At 48.8% G+C, this 18559-nt stretch overlaps 4 protein-coding genes across 4 annotated transcripts; 3 read left to right on the top strand and 1 right to left on the bottom strand.

Moving 5' to 3' along the window:
- Nucleotides 1-121: 121 nt before the first annotated feature.
- ATNIH1004_004679 (Zn(II)2Cys6 transcription factor domain-containing protein) lies at nucleotides 122-2568 on the top strand (the record flags this gene model as incomplete). Its single annotated transcript, XM_033569349.1, has 4 exons — nucleotides 122-1249; nucleotides 1311-2162; nucleotides 2216-2414; nucleotides 2468-2568. 4 exons carry the CDS (start codon nucleotides 122-124, stop codon nucleotides 2566-2568), a joined length of 2280 nt encoding a protein of 759 aa, XP_033428155.1.
- Nucleotides 2569-6475: 3907 nt separating this feature from the next.
- Nucleotides 6476-8713, top strand: ATNIH1004_004678 (putative RING and UBP finger domain protein; the record flags this gene model as incomplete). The annotated part of the gene is made up of 2 exons (XM_033569348.1): nucleotides 6476-7405; nucleotides 7487-8713. 2 exons carry the CDS (start codon nucleotides 6476-6478, stop codon nucleotides 8711-8713), a joined length of 2157 nt encoding a protein of 718 aa, XP_033428154.1.
- Nucleotides 8714-9064: 351 nt separating this feature from the next.
- On the bottom strand, nucleotides 9065-10105 carry COQ3 (3-demethylubiquinone-9 3-methyltransferase; the record flags this gene model as incomplete). Its single annotated transcript, XM_033569347.1, has 1 exon — nucleotides 9065-10105. One exon carries the CDS (start codon nucleotides 10103-10105, stop codon nucleotides 9065-9067), a length of 1041 nt encoding a protein of 346 aa, XP_033428153.1.
- A 6861-nt stretch (nucleotides 10106-16966) lies between these two features.
- Nucleotides 16967-18372, top strand: ATNIH1004_004676 (putative C2H2 finger domain protein; the record flags this gene model as incomplete). The annotated part of the gene is made up of 3 exons (XM_033569346.1): nucleotides 16967-17336; nucleotides 17399-17538; nucleotides 17602-18372. 3 exons carry the CDS (start codon nucleotides 16967-16969, stop codon nucleotides 18370-18372), a joined length of 1281 nt encoding a protein of 426 aa, XP_033428152.1.
- Between the last annotated feature and the right edge of the window lie 187 nt (nucleotides 18373-18559).

Here is an 18559-nt window from a genome sequence, read left to right as displayed (position 1 = left end):
ATTTATTATTTTTGTCAATTTTTGTCGGATATTGTTGTTTTTCTTTTCCTTTGGGTCTTACTACTATCTCCCCTCCCCGAAGGGCATTTTTGTCCTCCCTCACTCTTGGTAAATAGTCACAATGTCAAATGTTGATATATCGAGTGATGGCTTCATCGGCCTGGATTATGACTCGAGGGGGTACATTCCGCCTCAGTCATGGCCTGTGGCGGTGGACCAGCAGACATCCCACCGCGCGGAAGGAGGGCGAGATATGCCTCCCTTGCAAACCAGCGGTCACGCCTTCGAACAGTCGGTATCTCAAGATCCTAACCTGATGGTGGACTGGCAATTTCAACATCTTCAACCCCACCTCCAGTACTCTCACGAGGAAGCCTCGTCCGCGCCGCAGTTTACGACCGCAAGTTACGGAATGCCCCTCCAGACGTCGCCCGTCGATCTGATCTCGGGAACGCAGGCTCAGATGAGCACGAGTCTTCTGGATGGCCCTTACTTGCCCCTCTCTGCTCCCGTGGACATGGTGCCGTTTCCCTATCAGGACATCCAGACTGAACTGATGGCTTTTCCCTCGGATCATGGTCTCTCGGAGATTTCATATGCTGCACCGCACAACATGATGGGCAGCAGTTCGCCCGCAGACACCTATTTGGAGGTCCGGTCCTTGACTAGTTCGAGTAGCGACAATGGCTGGAGCACCATTGAGCCTCGCCGCTCTAACGAGTTCGCCTTCCCGGAGCAGGGCATCTTTATTAACCCGACCCAGACGCTCCATGACAGAAGCCTCTCAGAGTCATCTTATTCGACATCCTATGGCAGCTTTGTAGACCTAGCAAATCCTGTCAACTCGCCCAGTTCAGATACCAATTTTGAATCGGCCTTCAACAACTCAGTGAACCGTCGGGTTTCTTACGACCATACGTCTCATGGTTCGCAGTCTCCTACTGCAGTTAGTCCTGTGGCAATTGTCCGGCCTATCCCCGTTCCCATAAAGAAACCCTCGTCGCCCATTCGCTCCGCTGCATCGCAGTCTTCGTCCGCGTCTCCTCCGAGCCGGAAACCCTCGCGAAAGAGTCCCATTGCCGCAAAGACCTCCGAGACAAAGGTTCGCAAACAGTCGCAAAATGGGAAGCCTGAAACCGAGAAGCGTGTTGGAAAACGGAAGGGCCCTCTGAAGCCGGACCAGCGGAAACAGGCTAGTGAAATCCGCAAGTTGAGAGCATGCTTGCGTTGCAAATTCTTAAAGAAGACTGTAAGTACCATTGAATGACCCTTCGTCTGCGTCAGCAGATTGCTCACTATGATTATGATAGTGCGACAAAGGCGAGCCCTGTGCTGGTTGCCAGCCTTCTCATGCTCGGTTATGGCAGGTCCCTTGCACACGGATCGATATTAAGGAGATTGGGTACTTCATGAAGGACTGGAAAGCGGACTACGAGCGCCATGTTAACCTTGGATTCTCAGTGGGAAATATCAAGGGATTCTCCGACACTGAAAGGACCCTCTTCATCACTCATGGATACGGGCAAGTTCTTCCGATCAATGCCCGCGAGGTCTACGTGCGTGATGAGCAGTGCTTCAGTATCGATTGGGTTGAATCGATTCACCGCGAGCCCACCCAGTACGAGGTGGAGACCGCCAAACTGTCTGCCGGAATGGAGGGCGTTTCGCATGCCATGCTGTCTGATTATTTGGACCGTCATATCGACGGCAATGGCACCTTTGAAAAGTTTGTCGATGACTACTTCGAGGGTACGCCATTCCTCACGCAAATGCTGAAGACCGCCTTTCGTTACTATTTCCGCACGAAATTACCGGTCATCCGGAAAGCCTTGAAACTCATCATTGCCTACAACCTGACCCTCCATGTTACCATGGTGGAAGGATTAGGCGAGGAGGAAGGTTTCGTCGGAAAGATCCAGGACGAATCGTCGAAATTCAAAGGCAAAACAATGGCGCCAGTGATGATCAACTTCCAAATAAAGTGTGCCATGGCCAATATGTGGCGTGAGCTACAGAAAGACGTTCTGGAGGAGCTTTCTAGCCTCTACTCCAGCGTATACAGCGGAGATAAACTGAAGAACTGGCCAACAATCTTCGTTCTGGCGTCGATACTGCTGGCAGTCTGGGAAGAGATGCAGTTCGATTGCCATTACCGCACTCCAGTAGGTGACCGTCTGGCGCTATTCGTTACTGCACTTGCTAATATCTTTTTTAGGATGCTGCTGCAGTAGAAAAGTTTTGTAACGACATGGAGACGACCCCCGTTGGCGTTATTGTTGGCTTGTTCCAGGCTATCTCTCAGAAACTGCCCGCGTTCACTGACTGGGAGACTCAAAAACACCACCACCTACTGCACTCGAACCCTGATGTTTGCAACGCCATGACTGAGGTCCGTCAGCATGTTACGCAATTTGGTATGAAACTGACATTATTTATGCCATTACACCGCTTACTAACATCTCTACAGAGAGCTATCTCCGTAGTCGTTCCGGTTCTAAATTCAACCGCAATGACTTCGACTGTTTATCCAACAAATTTATTTCAAGACTTGTGATACGTGCAAATTAAAAGATGCAAAATGATGAGGTTCTTTTACATTTGTTCTTCAGCAAATGTACTACAGCTCCTCGATGACGGCATCTGCACGATATGAAACTATGAGATATGCCGGCAATTATGATTACGAGACTTGCATCGAGCCATTAGCAACTTCGATCATTGAACTGAAGCAATTCGTTTTTTTCACTGTCTCGGTTTTTTTTTTTTTTTTTTTTGATTTTGCCCCTTTCCTCTTGAAGTTTCTGGATCATGTGTGCAAATTCTAGCCCGAAGCATCTGTCTTTTTCTTTTTCTTTCCATCTTGTCCACGCTCTCTTCACTTCTCAGTGGTATACCTTTCTCGCACAGTATTTACAACGGCGATGACGAGGATCACGAATGTCATGATATCTGTACGGCCACGAAATGTTTAGCAGCAGCAAATGATGAGAGCAACCGAGCTGCCAACGCTTTCTGGAGGCTAGTTCTTGCTTCATGATGTTGCATTTTCGCATTTCTGTCCACGATTTAGCGTATGTGATGTGGCTGTAGTTGTGTGTGTTGCGTTTCTCTTTTTCCTTTTTCTTTCTTTTTTTAATGTGGGTGACTTGGTTACATGTTTCAATATCGGAGTGTTGGAGCTGTCGGGAGTGGGCGAGGGTTGTCAAGAGCTCTGTTTCCTTGTTTCCCGGCGTGCTAGCACGCTATACCGCCTCGCTTTGTCCCGCCAGGAAAGCGAATTCGCAGGTTTTTGAATATTATCTATAAATGAGCTCAGTCGATCGCTGTGTTGTGCCGTGATGGATACACATCCAATACTATGCTTAGCTAATTGGAATTCCGTAAGCCACGGAGCTGACCACGGTCGGGCATTATTATGTCAAGCAATGCCACTCATCCCAACAGTTGCGACAACTGCGTTGGGACATCATGAGGGACTATTCTGTGAGAGACTATTCTGTGAGAGACTATTCTGAGCGTCATCGAAAAATCGCCGACAAGCCGTCTTGGTAAGCCTCAGGCCACAACAGTGGGCTCTTGCTGGATGCGTCGATCACCTGACCCTCTCCGCCCGCTAGTGTTGCCTGGGGGCCGTAGTTTCCTTACTAAAGGGAGTGCCGAGTCCGGACTGTTCCACCTCCCCCTCTTTTGGGCGATAAGCCCGCATTCACACGTCATTCTTGCCTTTGATCGCCATGATGCATTGGGTAGGCTACCAAGAACCTGGGTTCCTGGAGCCCTGATCAGGCAACATATGGGGAAGTATCACTATCAATATCCTGGTATATTATCTACTTCTTCAACAGACAAAGAAAAATGGCATGGACGGTTCCGTTAGGCGTAAGATACCGACTGGTGGCGTCAGTGGCGGGAGCGGACGGAGGGCCTTCCTGACCTGTCCTATTCCGACGACGGTACCTAAGTGCCTACAGTTACTGCCCGTACTCCAAGGTACCGTATGCTAAAAGAAAAATCCATGGTTGATAGGCAGGCAAAAAGAAAATTTTGAAGTGCAAAGAAGACGGTCCAATAATCTTGTGGTGTAATGACTCTCAGGACCACGGTCATTGTTCGTACTAGCATGGAAGTCAGCCTGAGTCATTGGTCTCCAGTGTCTCTTTCTAGCAGGTTCCCCAAGTTTCAATAATGGGTTGGACCTAGAGTCAGAAAGGATCGGCTGGTGACTGGACAGAAGGCAGAGAAAACACCCTAGGAGGTCTAAGGTTCCCCTGCTACTCTTCACCTGTTCCAGGTGAATTTGACCGCCATCTACCGTCCTTGCATCACGTTATCCGCGGCCTATCGCTCTCCGGGCCCTGACTAAGGCGCTTTGCCTCCCCTCATCCTGGCGCTCCTGCCTACTTAAGGCGCTCTCTCCTCTTTCCTCCCGTGATCTTTTCTCTTCTTCACATCTCTTTCTATTTCCCCCCGCCCCCAACCCGACCACTTATATACCAAGTCCACGCAGGCTGTCTCTTCTTCCACATATTGATTCCGACATCTAAACTCTTTCTGATCTCGTCGCCTACAAATTTGCGCATCTGTTTGACATCGTTGCCATCATGCAGATCTTTGTCAAGACTCGTAAGTATCGCTCGGTCTACCTGTCATCTCGGTTGCCACCTGGCCTTGTTCTGACCCTCGTCCGTCACTCTAAGTTACCGGCAAGACCATCACTCTCGAGGTCGAGTCGAGCGATACTATCGACAACGTCAAGTCGAAGATTCAGGACAAGGAGGGAATCCCTCCTGACCAGCAGCGCCTGATCTTCGCTGGTAAGCAGCTTGAGGACGGTCGGACTCTTTCGGACTACAACATTCAGAAGGAGTCCACCCTCCACCTTGTGCTTCGTCTCCGTGGTGGCATGCAGATCTGTAAGTTATCTATCTCTACGATTCGCCACCTGCCAACTACAGAACACTAATTCATTGGTCCATAGTCGTCAAGACCTTGACTGGCAAGACCATCACCCTCGAGGTTGAATCTAGTGACACCATCGACAACGTCAAGTCGAAGATTCAGGATAAGGAGGGAATCCCTCCCGACCAGCAACGTTTGATCTTCGCTGGTAAGCAGTTGGAAGACGGCCGAACCCTTTCCGACTACAACATTCAAAAGGAATCTACTCTGCATCTGGTCTTGCGTCTCCGTGGTGGTATGCAGATCTTTGTTAAGACTTTGACCGGCAAGACCATCACTTTGGAAGTTGAGAGTTCAGACACGATCGACAATGTGAAGAGCAAGATTCAAGATAAGGAGGGTATTCCGCCAGATCAGCAGCGTCTGATCTTCGCCGGAAAGCAGCTTGAGGATGGCCGCACCCTGTCTGATTACAACATCCAGAAAGAATCTACCCTTCACTTGGTCCTGCGTCTGCGTGGTGGTATGCAGATATTTGTTAAGACCCTCACTGGCAAGACGATCACGTTGGAGGTTGAGAGTTCGGACACAATCGACAACGTCAAGAGCAAGATTCAAGATAAGGAGGGCATCCCGCCGGACCAGCAGCGCCTGATCTTCGCTGGTAAACAGCTTGAGGATGGCCGCACACTCTCTGACTACAACATCCAGAAGGAGAGTACTCTGCACCTGGTCCTCCGACTCCGTGGTGGAAACTAGGCTCCCTCGGTTTGATTCTTGCTCACTTACGCGTGGCGTTTGGTTGAATTAAAGGCTTTTTATATGATCCGGTTTGCAGGGCACACCGTCGGTCAGACTAACCACGACTTACGGTACTTTACATAGCTCTATCCTTCACTTTGAACGAATGAATACCTATTCTACAGCTAGTCTTATGCTCTCCTTGCTTCACGTGCAAGTCCATGGCGTAGTTTTTTCCAAGTTTGTATTTGTCAACAAGCCCCTTACAATGCTACAGCTGCAGCGGTTAACGGTGCCTGCATATGGCCGCATTCTGCTCTGTGGGAAAGAAATGGTTACTCTTGTGTGACCTGCGATGGGGACGGAAATAGATTCAATCCAGAGGTAGTGCAGCAATGTCACCAACGCCAATATGTGTAACCCTCCTGACTCTCAGTATTCCCATTATACCTATTGAAGGAAAGGGAAAAAATAGAGACACAGGAATAAAACTTGTTTGATAACGGATACAGTCAATTCTAATCCCATCTAGACGTGTAGTAGTGGATGGGTAGGTCTTACGTAACTATGGCAATGCAAGCCTTAAGTAGGTGGAATCACCATTAGCGCAATCTACATTGTCTGTACATCACTATGTCGTCAGGTACTGTCTCTGCCTCCATCACCCCATTTACATCTTGCCACATCTGGTCACGTGATCATACCAGCGGAAGCGGCTTTTTGGAGCCGCGACCATCGTCGTCATGCCCAGCGGCCAAATCTTCGGGGGAATGAGAGTGCACATGGTGCGACTTTCTTCTTCTTCTTCACTTCGGCGATGTGAGCATCAGTCGGGATGCCCTCATATTTCTATAACCTCGCGCTCGAATTGTTTGCTCGCCCTCAATCCGACCTCAGAGGCGCTTCCCAAAGCGTGAGCGATCCGTCTCCAACTTCGCTATCGTTTGACTCCGCATGTGAAGCTCTACTACCATTCCAGAAGCGGCCACGGTCCTCGAATCCTCCACACCGAATCTCTCGCCATCCGTTGAACGGGAAACATCGACGGTCGCCTCCGGCCTCCTCTACTTCAAGTGACACTGCAATTTCGCCCGCACATCTCACTACCCCTCCGTACGCCAAGTCGTCGACCGGCGCAACCGAGTTTGAGAACGATCTGAGACTGGACAAGGTCTCGATCGAGTGCATTGATATGATACCTTCAGATCCAGGCACAGTAGGCGCGAAGCGGACGGGCTGGAGAGATTCCAGGGACAATCCCGTTGCAACGGGAATCGGCACGGACATCCTGGGCGGTCTTCGCACCAGGGGCAGATATATCCCCCTCGACCAGACGACGTCTGAAAGTGTCTGGGGTATTGTGCACCTGTACCGAGATGCTCAGGAGACACCATATCTCACCGAGGAAGAATACCCGTCCTATCTGAAGGGCTCTGCTGCCGCCCGACAGCCGTTCGATGAACTCGGTGAGACCAGTGCCCCGCGCCAGGACACCCGCGCGGACGAACCGTCGTCGTTGTCATCCTTGCCGCAGGATGAGGATTACACGACGCTGTGTATCCTTGCTGTCCCGTCATATATGTCGCCGTTGGATTTCCTGGGGTTCGTTGGTGAGGCGACCAGGGACGACGTTAGTCATTTTCGAATGATTCGCACGGCGCGAGCAAATCGATATATGGTTTTGATGAAGTTTCGTAGTGGGAAAAAGGCTAGGGAGTGGCAGAAGGATTGGAATGGAAAGGTCTTTAACAGCATGGAGGCAAGTGTTCTTTTTTTCCCCTTCCCCCCGTACTGTGGACTAGTTGTTGTCGTTGTCGTGTCTTAAAGCACTGACGTCTTTTTGAAGCCCGAAACATGTCATGTCGTCTTTGTGAGCACAGTTGAAATTCAAGCAGTGGATTCGGACTCACAAACCGGGCTTTCTTCCACTCATCAAAGTGCTCTCTTATCTTCCAGCACTGCAACAAGCCCGCAGCGCGCTGCTGGATCTACAAGTCAAACGAGCTCGATTCCCTCAGCAACGCTCTCATCCAGGCCTCTGGCACCCCCCACACCTGCCCTCATTGAGTTACCCACCTGTCCTGTCTGCCTGGAGCGCATGGACGAGACGACTGGGTTGTTGACAATTATTTGTCAACATGTCTTTCATTGCACATGTCTACAGAAATGGAAGGGCAGCGGCTGTCCCGTGTGTCGATACACGCAAGATGATCTTCGCAAAAGCAGTCAGGGCATGCCCATCGAAGACGAGATGGCCGAATGCTCTGTTTGTCGTTCGGAGATCAACCTCTGGGTATGTCTGATCTGCGGAAATGTTGGCTGCGGCCGCTACGACGGAGCGCATGCCTTTACACATTATAAAAACACCTCCCATTCCTTTGCTATGGATCTTGCCACGCAGCGTGTCTGGGACTACGTCGGCGATGCATACGTCCACCGCATCATTCAGAGCAAAACCGACGGTAAACTTGTCGAGCTCCCCGCCGCGGACAACAGCGCACTCGATCCACCAGATTGGACCGACGCCGTGCCACGGGAAAAACTCGAAAACATGAGCGTCGAATACACACATCTTCTAACCAGTCAGCTCGAGAGCCAGCGTGCTTACTTCGAGGAGATCGTCGAACGCGCAGTCGACAAGGCATCCCAAGCCGCCGCGACAGCGTCCGCAGCCCAAGAAGTAGCCCAGTCCGCCAGCTCCAATCTCTCCGCTGTGCAATCGCAGTATGAAAAACTAACTAGGGAGACCCTCCCGGGTCTCGAACGGGATAAATCCCGCGCTGAGAAACGCTCCGAGAAGTTCGAGGCCATGGCCCGGAAGATGGAAAAAGAGTGGCGTGAGGAAAAAACCATGAATGAAAGCCTGATGGAACGGATCGAACATTTAACCGCGGAAGTGGAAACTCTCAAAACGACTAATGCAGATCTGAGTGAGCAAAATCGTGATCTCACCTTCTTCATCAGTGGATCGGAACGTCTCAAGGATCAAAGTGAGGATATAGTCCAGGGGACTATCAGTGTTCCTGAACCGGAGACGAACAAGAAGAAGGGAAGGGGGAAGAAGAAAAGGTAGATATTGTATGGACGAGAAGATGATGTTTGCCTTTTGATCATGGGGATCTGTGTGTACTCTGATGGATGTATCTGCTTCCCTGTATCTTGCATCTACGAAGTGCAGTACGATGTTCAGACTCTGATAGGAGAGAAATGGAGCGGTTTCTCATCTGCTTTTACTGCTTGTGTTCTATTTGATGTTAGCGAGTTTGGAGCTGTCTATATCCCACACGCAGCATGAGTTATACCATAATTCCCCTTACAATATACTCTAAAGTAGGTAGGGTTGCACTTTAGTCCATAATTTACAATCTAGCTATATACATCATCATACTGGCAAAATATAAATACAAATACAAATACACAACACTCATTCCCCCTTCCTCACAGCCCAGAAATAATTCCCCCAATCCTCCGACCCCCCAACCAGCTTCCAACCCAGCCCAGGAAAATACATCACCCCGGAACACTTCCACTGCATCTCACGACAGACATCCTTATCCGTCGCATCTGCACTCCTCACCAGTCCTTCTTGCAGCCACGCAAGCAACTCATCTGGATTCACAAACTTCACCCAGTCGTGTGTCCCACGCGGAACAACCCCGATCGGCCACGGCGCTTCGGCAATAACCTGATTGATCACGAAAGAGGGAAAACTGCGCGAGATAGTCGATCCGACAAGCCATCCGCCAGGACGGAGAAGTCGGAGACAATCGGCGAGGAATTTCAACGGTGCCGAAGAAGCGTTGGTATCGATGTGTTCGAGGACTTCGAAAAGCGTGACGACGTCGAATTGAGATTCAGACTCAGGTAAGGTAGGATGTCCTGTTCCTCCTGCCGCGCTGGATGTGAAAGATTCCTTCTTCATCTCCTTCTCCTGCATGCTCATGCTGGCACTGCGCACCATATCCTCGAGCGTGCAGTTCTGGTATTTGAACCGTCCGCTGGAGAGATGCGCCGCGATGGCGGGGTCGGTGCGCGCGTGCTCCCGCGCGATCTGGATGAGGGTCGGCGTGGGATCAATGGCTGTGATTGATGCGGCACGGGTGGGTGTTGCGAGGGAAGACGGCACAGATGATGATGATGACGATGATGATGGAGAGGGGATGGTTCGTGCGAGGGATTCCGCAAAGATACCGCCGCCACATCCTACGTCGAGGTATCGGAGGTTATTTGGTTGAGAGGAGGACGGGGAGGGTGGGCCTTCGACAAGACAGGAGGAGATAAATTCATGGCGTAGGGGGTTCATGAGATGTAGGATGCGCGAGGGACCCATTGGATCCCACCAGCTGCTGGCAAGGGAAGAGAAATGAGAGAGCTCATTTTCGGAGACAGAGGTGGAATGTGCGCGGACAGATGTAGGTCGGAGGATGCGTGGAAGGTGTTTGAGGGTTGGGCGCAGATAGGTCATGGTGTGGTGGAGATAGCTAAATAGAATATCAGATGAAGGTCAACAAGGTATAGCAGGTGGACTAGTGACGGGGTAAATGTGGCATACTCACCCCCTCTATCCTTGATTCTCGCCTTCCTGAGTTATGTCTGGACGTGCAATCAATGGAGCTAACAGTGTTGAAGATGTCTTTCCTCACCGTTCCGTTACTGCACGTGACTGCTCTGTCTTGGAAACAAGCGATTCTTTTCTTCCACGCTACTTTTCTTCCACTGAATAAAACTGGATGAATTGTAAGCAACAGTAGCTCAATTTGTGGCTGAGCAGCAATTTTAAGGTCAGAGGTCAGTAGTGAAACCAATTTGTGGTTCCATTTATTAGAAATAACTTATACATTAGAGGATAGAAACAAGTTGATTTCACAGATTAGCTCGAAATACACTTCTAAATATCTTGGATGTTTTATAGATCATGTAGGAAATATACACATAATCTATCCATATAAAGAACATGGCTGTGCTTTGCATTGAATGCAACCTCTGTTGAAGTCCTACATATCGACCGTTGCACTCAACGCCAATGACTGTCCACACATAGTGTGACATTTTGAGACGTACATATTCTACAGCAAAGGTCTAGTCAATCTCAAGTCGTGTAGACACTGCTTTTTTGATGACTTCTAGAAAAGCCTTCGAGCTGACCTGGCAAATACGTGGTGACGAACAGCCTCACCTCGGGAAGGCTCTGATGTAGACTGCAATGTTGACTTGGCTGCTCCGCGATTCTATCTTCTAGGACTATGAACAAATCCTTGTCTTGTCTATCTTGCAGCCTATAATGATCCGTGGATATTGCTAATTCGATTCCAAACCTCTGCAAGGAATAAACGAGCCTAATTTGAAGCATGGCGTCAATGTGTCAATCAATGCTCTTCACGACGTCCGACCTTGTAGAATATTCTGACTCAGGTATTATGCTGTTCCAAATTGGTATCAGGTTGAGTGAATAATGGTGAAGAGTAAACTAAACCTGTACCAAGGCTCGATCAAAGATGCCAAGACTGTGCCGGTGTACAGAGTAGTCAGAATGTGCATATTAATCCAAACCTACTATGTACTCCATATGGAACCTTTGCCAAATCCTTTTCTTCTAACTAACCACACCACCTTCAATCGGTATTATTAAAAAACTCGTGTTAAATCAGATACTAGGTAGGTAAGTCGTGGAAAATCATTAAAGGGGGAAACCCCATTGACGGAAACACGCCGCAACTAGCACAGCTAATACGTTATCCCCACCCACATAGTGGAACGAGCTTCCCTATCTGCTTGCTCGTTGGCCTGATTGATTGACCAAGAAGTACTAACTACTAGAGTGTAGGTAAACATTCCACTTCTGGGCTTAGCCAAGCCCCCTGGTCTGTTCTGAGGATAAATCCGTACGGAGTACGGAGTACGGGATGGCTATGTGCCTAAAGCTAAGCCCCATATCCACTTCCAGAGAGTTCTACTTGTCTTCCAGAATCATTTTACTTTCCTTCCTTTCCTTCCCTGCGGGTCTAGTAGGTCTGTCGGAGATTGGTGCAACTCGAGCCGCGATTGCATCGATGGTCTAGTGTCTGGGCTTAAGCTGCCGTGTGAAGATCATTTGTGGATGGATCATGGATGATCAGTGGTCTCAGTTAGTGATGGGAGTGTAGGATTGTAAATTACTAGGTATGGTGTATGAGAGATTCAGATTTGATACTAGGTAGCTAGCCCCTGGAGATGGATACGCTGGCGGAGTATATATTGTATGTATGGTATATTTTGTTCAGTCGGTGGAGGAAGGAATCGAAGACTGCCTAGGTGAGTTAGATAGGGCACTATAGATTGGAGTAGATGGATATGAATGGATCGACTCCGTCCCTTTTCTTTTTCTATTTTCTTTTATTTTCTTTGTTCAATAAAGTCCTCGAGTACCCTTTCAGAATTGACGAGGGTTGAACCGTGGGTTTCACCGGATCGCAATGCAGTCAGTTCTCAGTCTCACTGCCCTTGTTCTTGCGGAATTACGGATAACTGTGGTGGTCTTTCCTTTCCATCTGGCCCGACTCCGCGGAACCGATCATTCGTTCATTCATTCAAGCTTGTTTCATGTTCTCTGCATTCTGCAAGGAAGTGGCTGTGATCGATCCATGGATCCGGGCCAACCACCTTGGCCCTCTATTTATTATTTATTTTACCTTTATTACCTAAAGCCAAGGTCTAGCCCTTTTATTTTTATTTTAAATTTTTTTTTTTTTATTCTTTGCTTCTGGAACTAAGTACGGAGTCCACTGAGACTTAAATTATTCTTGGCTATTTGCGATCCCGATAATCTCCCTTGATGGGGTTCCAAGCATCTAATTCTATGGGATAGGCAGTAATGATTCCCCAGCACCGTTTCCTGCGCGGTAGATTTGATTTCCTTAATAGATCCGTCCAGAACTCACAGAGCATGATCCGCCGGTTCACACAACCAACTCAGAGAAACTGGGCATTGGAATCATCTAAACACTGGCACGGAGGACTATCAGGAAATTATATCTGTATAGTCTATTCCGTATATCCTAGTAAACTCAGTTCCACGATACCCAACTAATAGATTCGCTACTAGCACGAAAGGAAATTTAGGAAGGATTTGCTCAGACACCGACACTAGGTATTACTCGTGCATTCTCATCGAATCCAATCCTGTTCCGCGTCGATGCGATCTTGGACGAGGATTGTGAAAGAGCGGCCCACTGCCATACCCAGTGATCTTCAACTGGGTGGCGGTAAATAACGGTCTATAAAACATATAAGGTTTGATATAGATAGATAGGTAGGTAGGTAGTAGGTGTAATCAATAATCATCGGTTTATGTCCGCCGATCTTCTGAATTAGGTTTCTCCCGGCCGAATTCTAGAAAATAGTGGATTATAAGTTAAATTTCTTTGAGTACTATGTAGGAATGGATTGCGAGAAGGCAGAGAGATTTCAAAAATAAAAATAAAAATAAAAGATACACAGACCATTGGTATGGCTATCTATGTGGATCAACAGAATGGTAAATCCGGGACTTCCCTATTATGGTTGGTGCTCAGAGCCCTACAGAGTACTCAGGGGATCCCGAAACCAGGTGCATCCAAGTACGTGTTTTTAGAATAGCATTGATTGTTTCTACGTAGGGAATCTGATCCGTTCGTCTGTATTTTGGCGTGCATATGTCAATTCAGTGGCCAACATACATCCATTATTATATGTATAGTGCACCACCAGCATCGACTTTGACATGACACTAGTACGGAAAGAACGGAGGGCAGTTGGGGAATCAAAAAAAAAAAAAAAAAAAAAAAAAAAAAAAAAAAAAAATTAAATATCGCCATCAGGATGTCATCAGGACGTACGCCTCTTCCTGATTCTACCAAGCCAAAACAAAGGGGAAAGCGGAAACCTTCCTCCGTGGCTAGGGCAAATCAAAGGAGGAAAAATCAAGATCCTTGAAGGAGGGTCGTGTGTCACACCGTTTCGCATCACGGAATCTCGTACCCACGCCTAGTTCCGGGTGGGTGACGCAGCCGCAACGGCACATGGGATGGGCGCTGTAGAAGGCTTCCATCGTCCTTCCGAACTTTTTCTAGAAGGTCTTCGGAAGACCGGACTGCTTGGCATCTAAACGCAACTAAGGATGTAGGAGTCCGTTAGTGTGTGGCAGTGGGGACCCACCCCTCTCTGCAAAAGGGGAGACAAGCCATGATTACCTGGTGGTGCCTAAAGGAAGGAGAAATGGGAACGTAGCCTCCTCCGTCAAGGTCCGTAGACTAGCTACGCTAGGACACTAGTCGCTGCACTAGGAAGCACTCTCCTTGAGAAGGGCGTCTCTACGGCGCATTCTCCCCCGTATCCTATGGACAGTCAGCATGCTGTCAAACGTGACATGCATATTTTGTGGGTGGATTGAGAGAGAAAATGATGGATCGGAAAGGATGTTGGAGACTCATCATCTAACTAATTTAGCTGGACGAGAGCAACAATAATCCTCAGCCGGTGAAGGAACCGTCTCCATTTTTCGAAACTTTCTAGAAGGAAATTAGCTTCCACCGTTGCTCTTCGCTAATCAGAGACCATGATCAAAAGGGGGTTAAGTAAGAAAATTCCGTCGAACAACCGATCTGACTGGGGTACGGTTAGTTGGCGAGATTTATTGACCTTATTGGTATTATTTGTCTATGCTGATGCTGATGACGATGACTATCACGCTGCCGGCCTAAATTTTCGTCCTTGGGGGGGGGGACCAACATTTGTCTCGTGTGGTAAAAGAGATTATCGCGCCTTTCTCCTGATACCTGTTGAAGGTTGCATGTCGCACGATAGTAGACTGCATGCATGCCTAGGGAACTTTATGCGGTGATGAGGGTCGTCTTCGGTTTCTCTTTGTCTTGTCTTGTCTCGTCCTGTTTTTCTTTTCTTTTCTTTTTCTCTCAAAATATTTGATATTCTGGAACATGATCAATCATACGCAACTGGTCCCTGATCTGGGGTAACTAGACCAAGTAAACTTCTCAGGGGGCCCGAAGTTGCAATTCGTTCATGGTGGCCTGGTCCCTGACGTGAAAAGACTGGGATGGGCACCAAGTCATCCATCTATGGTTAGCGCTAGTTCAGCCCCTTGGGCTTAGTTGACGGGCCATGATGTATTGTGTAGTAGTTTAAGAAGAGGATGGACTCAAATAATTCATTCAGATCGGCAACCAGGACGTATCCACCACATCTCGCACGGCCAGAGAGACGGGGAAACCACGTTGTGGAGCCGAGTGCGCTGACGGTGACCTTCTAGTGCCGCCAGCTTCGTTCACGGGCGCCACTTGGTGGAAACGTGCGAAGCTATAATCACTCGATACTAATAATACGTTTTTTTAATTATTATTATTTTATTATTTTATCTTTTATTATTTTTATTTTATAAAAACTCGTGCTAATAAAAATACAGGTGGGTAACAAATGGGAGGTTTGCAACGAAGCAAAAGTCAAATAAAAGAGTCGTGCCTGAATCGTCAGGTTCATCTTGGGTGTCTGTCGCGATTTTATTTTATTTTCATTCTATTAATTTTTCTTTTTATTTTCGACGATTTCCATCTCTCCCCTCGAGAAGATTCCCTTTTTCTCCCTGATCTCTTCCCCGTCCTCAAAACTTCTCTTCTCCTCTCTTTCCATCCAGCTGAACCGTGTAAGTAACGAGGATCGTTTCCTTTCCTTTACTTGCCTGCTTTCCCTTCCCCGCTGATGTCTCAATCTGCTGTCATCCAACCTGGTCAACCCAGTCAAGGCTAACAAGCTTCGGCGCACAGCGATTTACCTCTTCTCAACTGTTCGGGGTGGTATTCGTTTCTTGTCTTTTCCGGCTGGAAGATTTCCCATCGTGTGTGTATATTTCGGTAGGCATCTTTCCCCCTCATCGCAGCTTCCCTCGTTTCCGTCCCGATGACGCAGTGCACCTCCACGATTCATCTCTTTCTGGTCACCACGGATTTCGTCTGGTCATTCGGTGTGGTAATACCTATCTCGAATCGGCGACAAAGCGCGCCTGACATTCATACTATTTTTCTGGGTTCAGGTCTACCGGTAGTCATCCCTGGTCTCGTCGCATTGGCCCGGAGTCCTCCAACTTAAGGTGGAGGTACCTACCAGTGAGGGTTGGAATGGCTCTGGTGGACTCGGCTCAGTGCTCTCCTGGTCACGGAAATCGCTTGTCATGCAATCTGCGCAATTTGGCTAATTTCACGATGGTCTCCACTTAGCAGAACTGTCCGGTCTTTCGCCTTTTTTGGCTGCTTCCTTTGTATCCTATCCTTTCCCCTGTCTCGATACTCCTTCTGTGTCGAGTAGACGATACCCGACGGTGCCTAAAACGTCGGACATCCCCATACAACTGCGAAAACGACGCCTTGTCTCTTTGGTGGCTATTTGAGAACGCGTGAAGTGTGGTAGACTATTTGGGTACCATCATAGCCTGGATTTCAAAGGCTCGTAGGATTCCATCGAGGGCGTGGTCAGTACATTTGGATAGTCTCCGCCTTTGCCGAACAGCATACCTGCAACTACCCGGAGAGTTCTCGGACGAGCGTCTTGGTCCGCTTACGACATTTGCGAAATTGTCAGTGTCGACGGAGCTCGCAAGTACAGCATAACCGGTGGCTGTCGAATACCTCAAGATTGGGATCAAAAGGACACAACCCTGCAAAACCAAGCGCTTACGCTTCGGTGCAAGTGTGACAGCCTTAATCTTGGTGGTCTCTTGAGGTGGAAGACTGGATTTTCGCGCCCGTGTTCTCCCACTTGACCCTTGCCTCCATAGCTGACATTCCTGATTACTGAATTCGTGAACTTCCCACTTTCACACACATCAGTCAATCGACACGACATTCTGTCACAGACCAGGCAAGGTGAGTTAGTCTACAATCTCCGCCCGTATTTCGCGTTTGAGACTGCTGGATCACCGGCCCTCTATTTTAAACTTCCCCCCTTATCTTGAAATACGCCCCGAATTGGAAGATCTGGACTTGATTCTTACCGCGATCTTTTACAGGTTGTTTGACTGGCACGCCGAACCACCGATACCTTGTCACAGTGTCCTTCGCGCTTTTATTGGTCGACCATCGATCGCGTTTTCGGCGCCCTTCCATTCGTGGAGGTCTTGTATGCCGATTGTGTTTCATAACCCCATAGTCGAAGGATAGCCGTGGGCACGATTCTACGGCTGCCACGTTCGAAGGGATCATAACAGGAAACTTCTATCTGTCCTTGACCATCGTCCCTCAGCTCTCCGCTGGGTCGGGTCATGGACATCACAACTATTTTGAACAGAAAAGGTTCTACCGCCATGGTTGCCGCAGAAGCTCATTTTGATCAACAGCAGTTCGTGCCGAATCCTAATTTGGAAACATCGTCTTCGCCCAAAATGAAGTCGGAACCTGGCGTCTCCGACTCCGGTGATCAACAGGTCCTCTCATACCCTCCCCACGCCCCGATGAATCAGGTGCCAAATATCCATCAAGATATGAGATACGCCCCCCAAACACACTCCGGGCCTGGGTTCCTGCAAAACCCTTATGTGCATGGTGGGTTTGCGAGTGGTGCCCAAGTCCCGAATGGTGCTGCGCCTCATGGAAGGCCAGACCCTCCCCCAAAGACCTTCCATTGCGCAACTTGCAGCAAAGGATTTGCTCGGCGCAGTGATTTGGCAAGACACGGTATGGAACTTTTGCAATTCGGAATCGATCGAAAAGCTCTCACCTGACTAAATGAACTACAGAGCGTATCCATTCCGGTATTCGACCTCACGCCTGCGATTGGCCCGGTTGCGGGAAACAATTCATCCAGCGATCTGCCTTGACTGTACATTCCCGTGTCCATACTGGTGAGAAGCCTCACATGTGTGAAAGATGTGGCAAGGTATGTGGCCTCGATTCCTTTTTCCTTTTTTTTTAAGTACTAACCAGCTTTGGGTGCCTATAGCCTTTCAGTGACTCGTCTTCCTTGGCCAGGCACCGAAGAATACACTCGGGGAAACGACCTTATAAGTGCCCCTATGCAAACTGCCAAAAGACGTTCACTCGTCGAACAACCTTAACTCGCCACCAAAATCATCATACGGGTACAATCGAGGAGGCCGCAGCGGAAACCGAAGCCAATCTGAGGCAGAATAAGGAGAGGGCAAGAGTGGGAGAGAGCATGTTCTCAGAGCAGGCCTCGGTGCACTCGACTCCGTCTCCAGCGCATCATCCTATGTCTCCAGTTAGCGAGCTCCCTCCTTTGAATATGACTCGCCCTGATTACTACCTGGGAAGCGGCTCTATCCCACCCCATATTCGTGGAGACTTTTCGCAAGCAAGCCCTCGGGCATCTCCCACGGCTACCTCCCCCTCTCTGTCCAGCTTCAACAGTGCTCAGCTCCCTCGGCCGTCAATGACATCTCATCCTACTAATTATGCACCTCCCCAACCTCTGGAGCCACCTGCGAACAATGACCACCGACCGAATAGCGTCGGCGGCAGCCCTCATATGTCGAATCTTGGTTGGGCTTCACCTTCTCATGGTAGTATCCCGTCACCAGGATCTGCGACAGATTTCAACTACCCAGAGCCCAATGGGCCGACCTACGCGAGTCCCATGCCTCCTCATATGTACTTTCCCAACTCCACCATCCGGCGACCCGCTAGTACTGAACCGGAAAACTATGAGATGAAGCCCAAAACCAATGACCATTCATGGTCCACACCGGTCTAATGGGCGTCGTGTAGAGTCAGTCTCCAAGTGAGCGGCAGGACCGATAAATTGGAGTCTTGTGAAACCGGTTCAGCCTATTGCGACTCTGGTCACTGACACTATTTTCCTTTGTTTACATTCCCTTTTTTTTTTTTTTTTTTTTTCCCTCCATATTAAATTTGCGCCACAGATGTTTTTCTTTTTCCCC

The sequence above is a fragment of the Aspergillus tanneri genome (assembly GCF_003426965.1).
Source record: "Aspergillus tanneri strain NIH1004 chromosome Unknown AapTan_3_pilon_pilon_pilon, whole genome shotgun sequence".
NCBI lineage: Eukaryota > Fungi > Ascomycota > Eurotiomycetes > Eurotiales > Aspergillaceae > Aspergillus > Aspergillus tanneri.
This window is presented reverse-complemented; position numbering and strand designations above follow the sequence as displayed.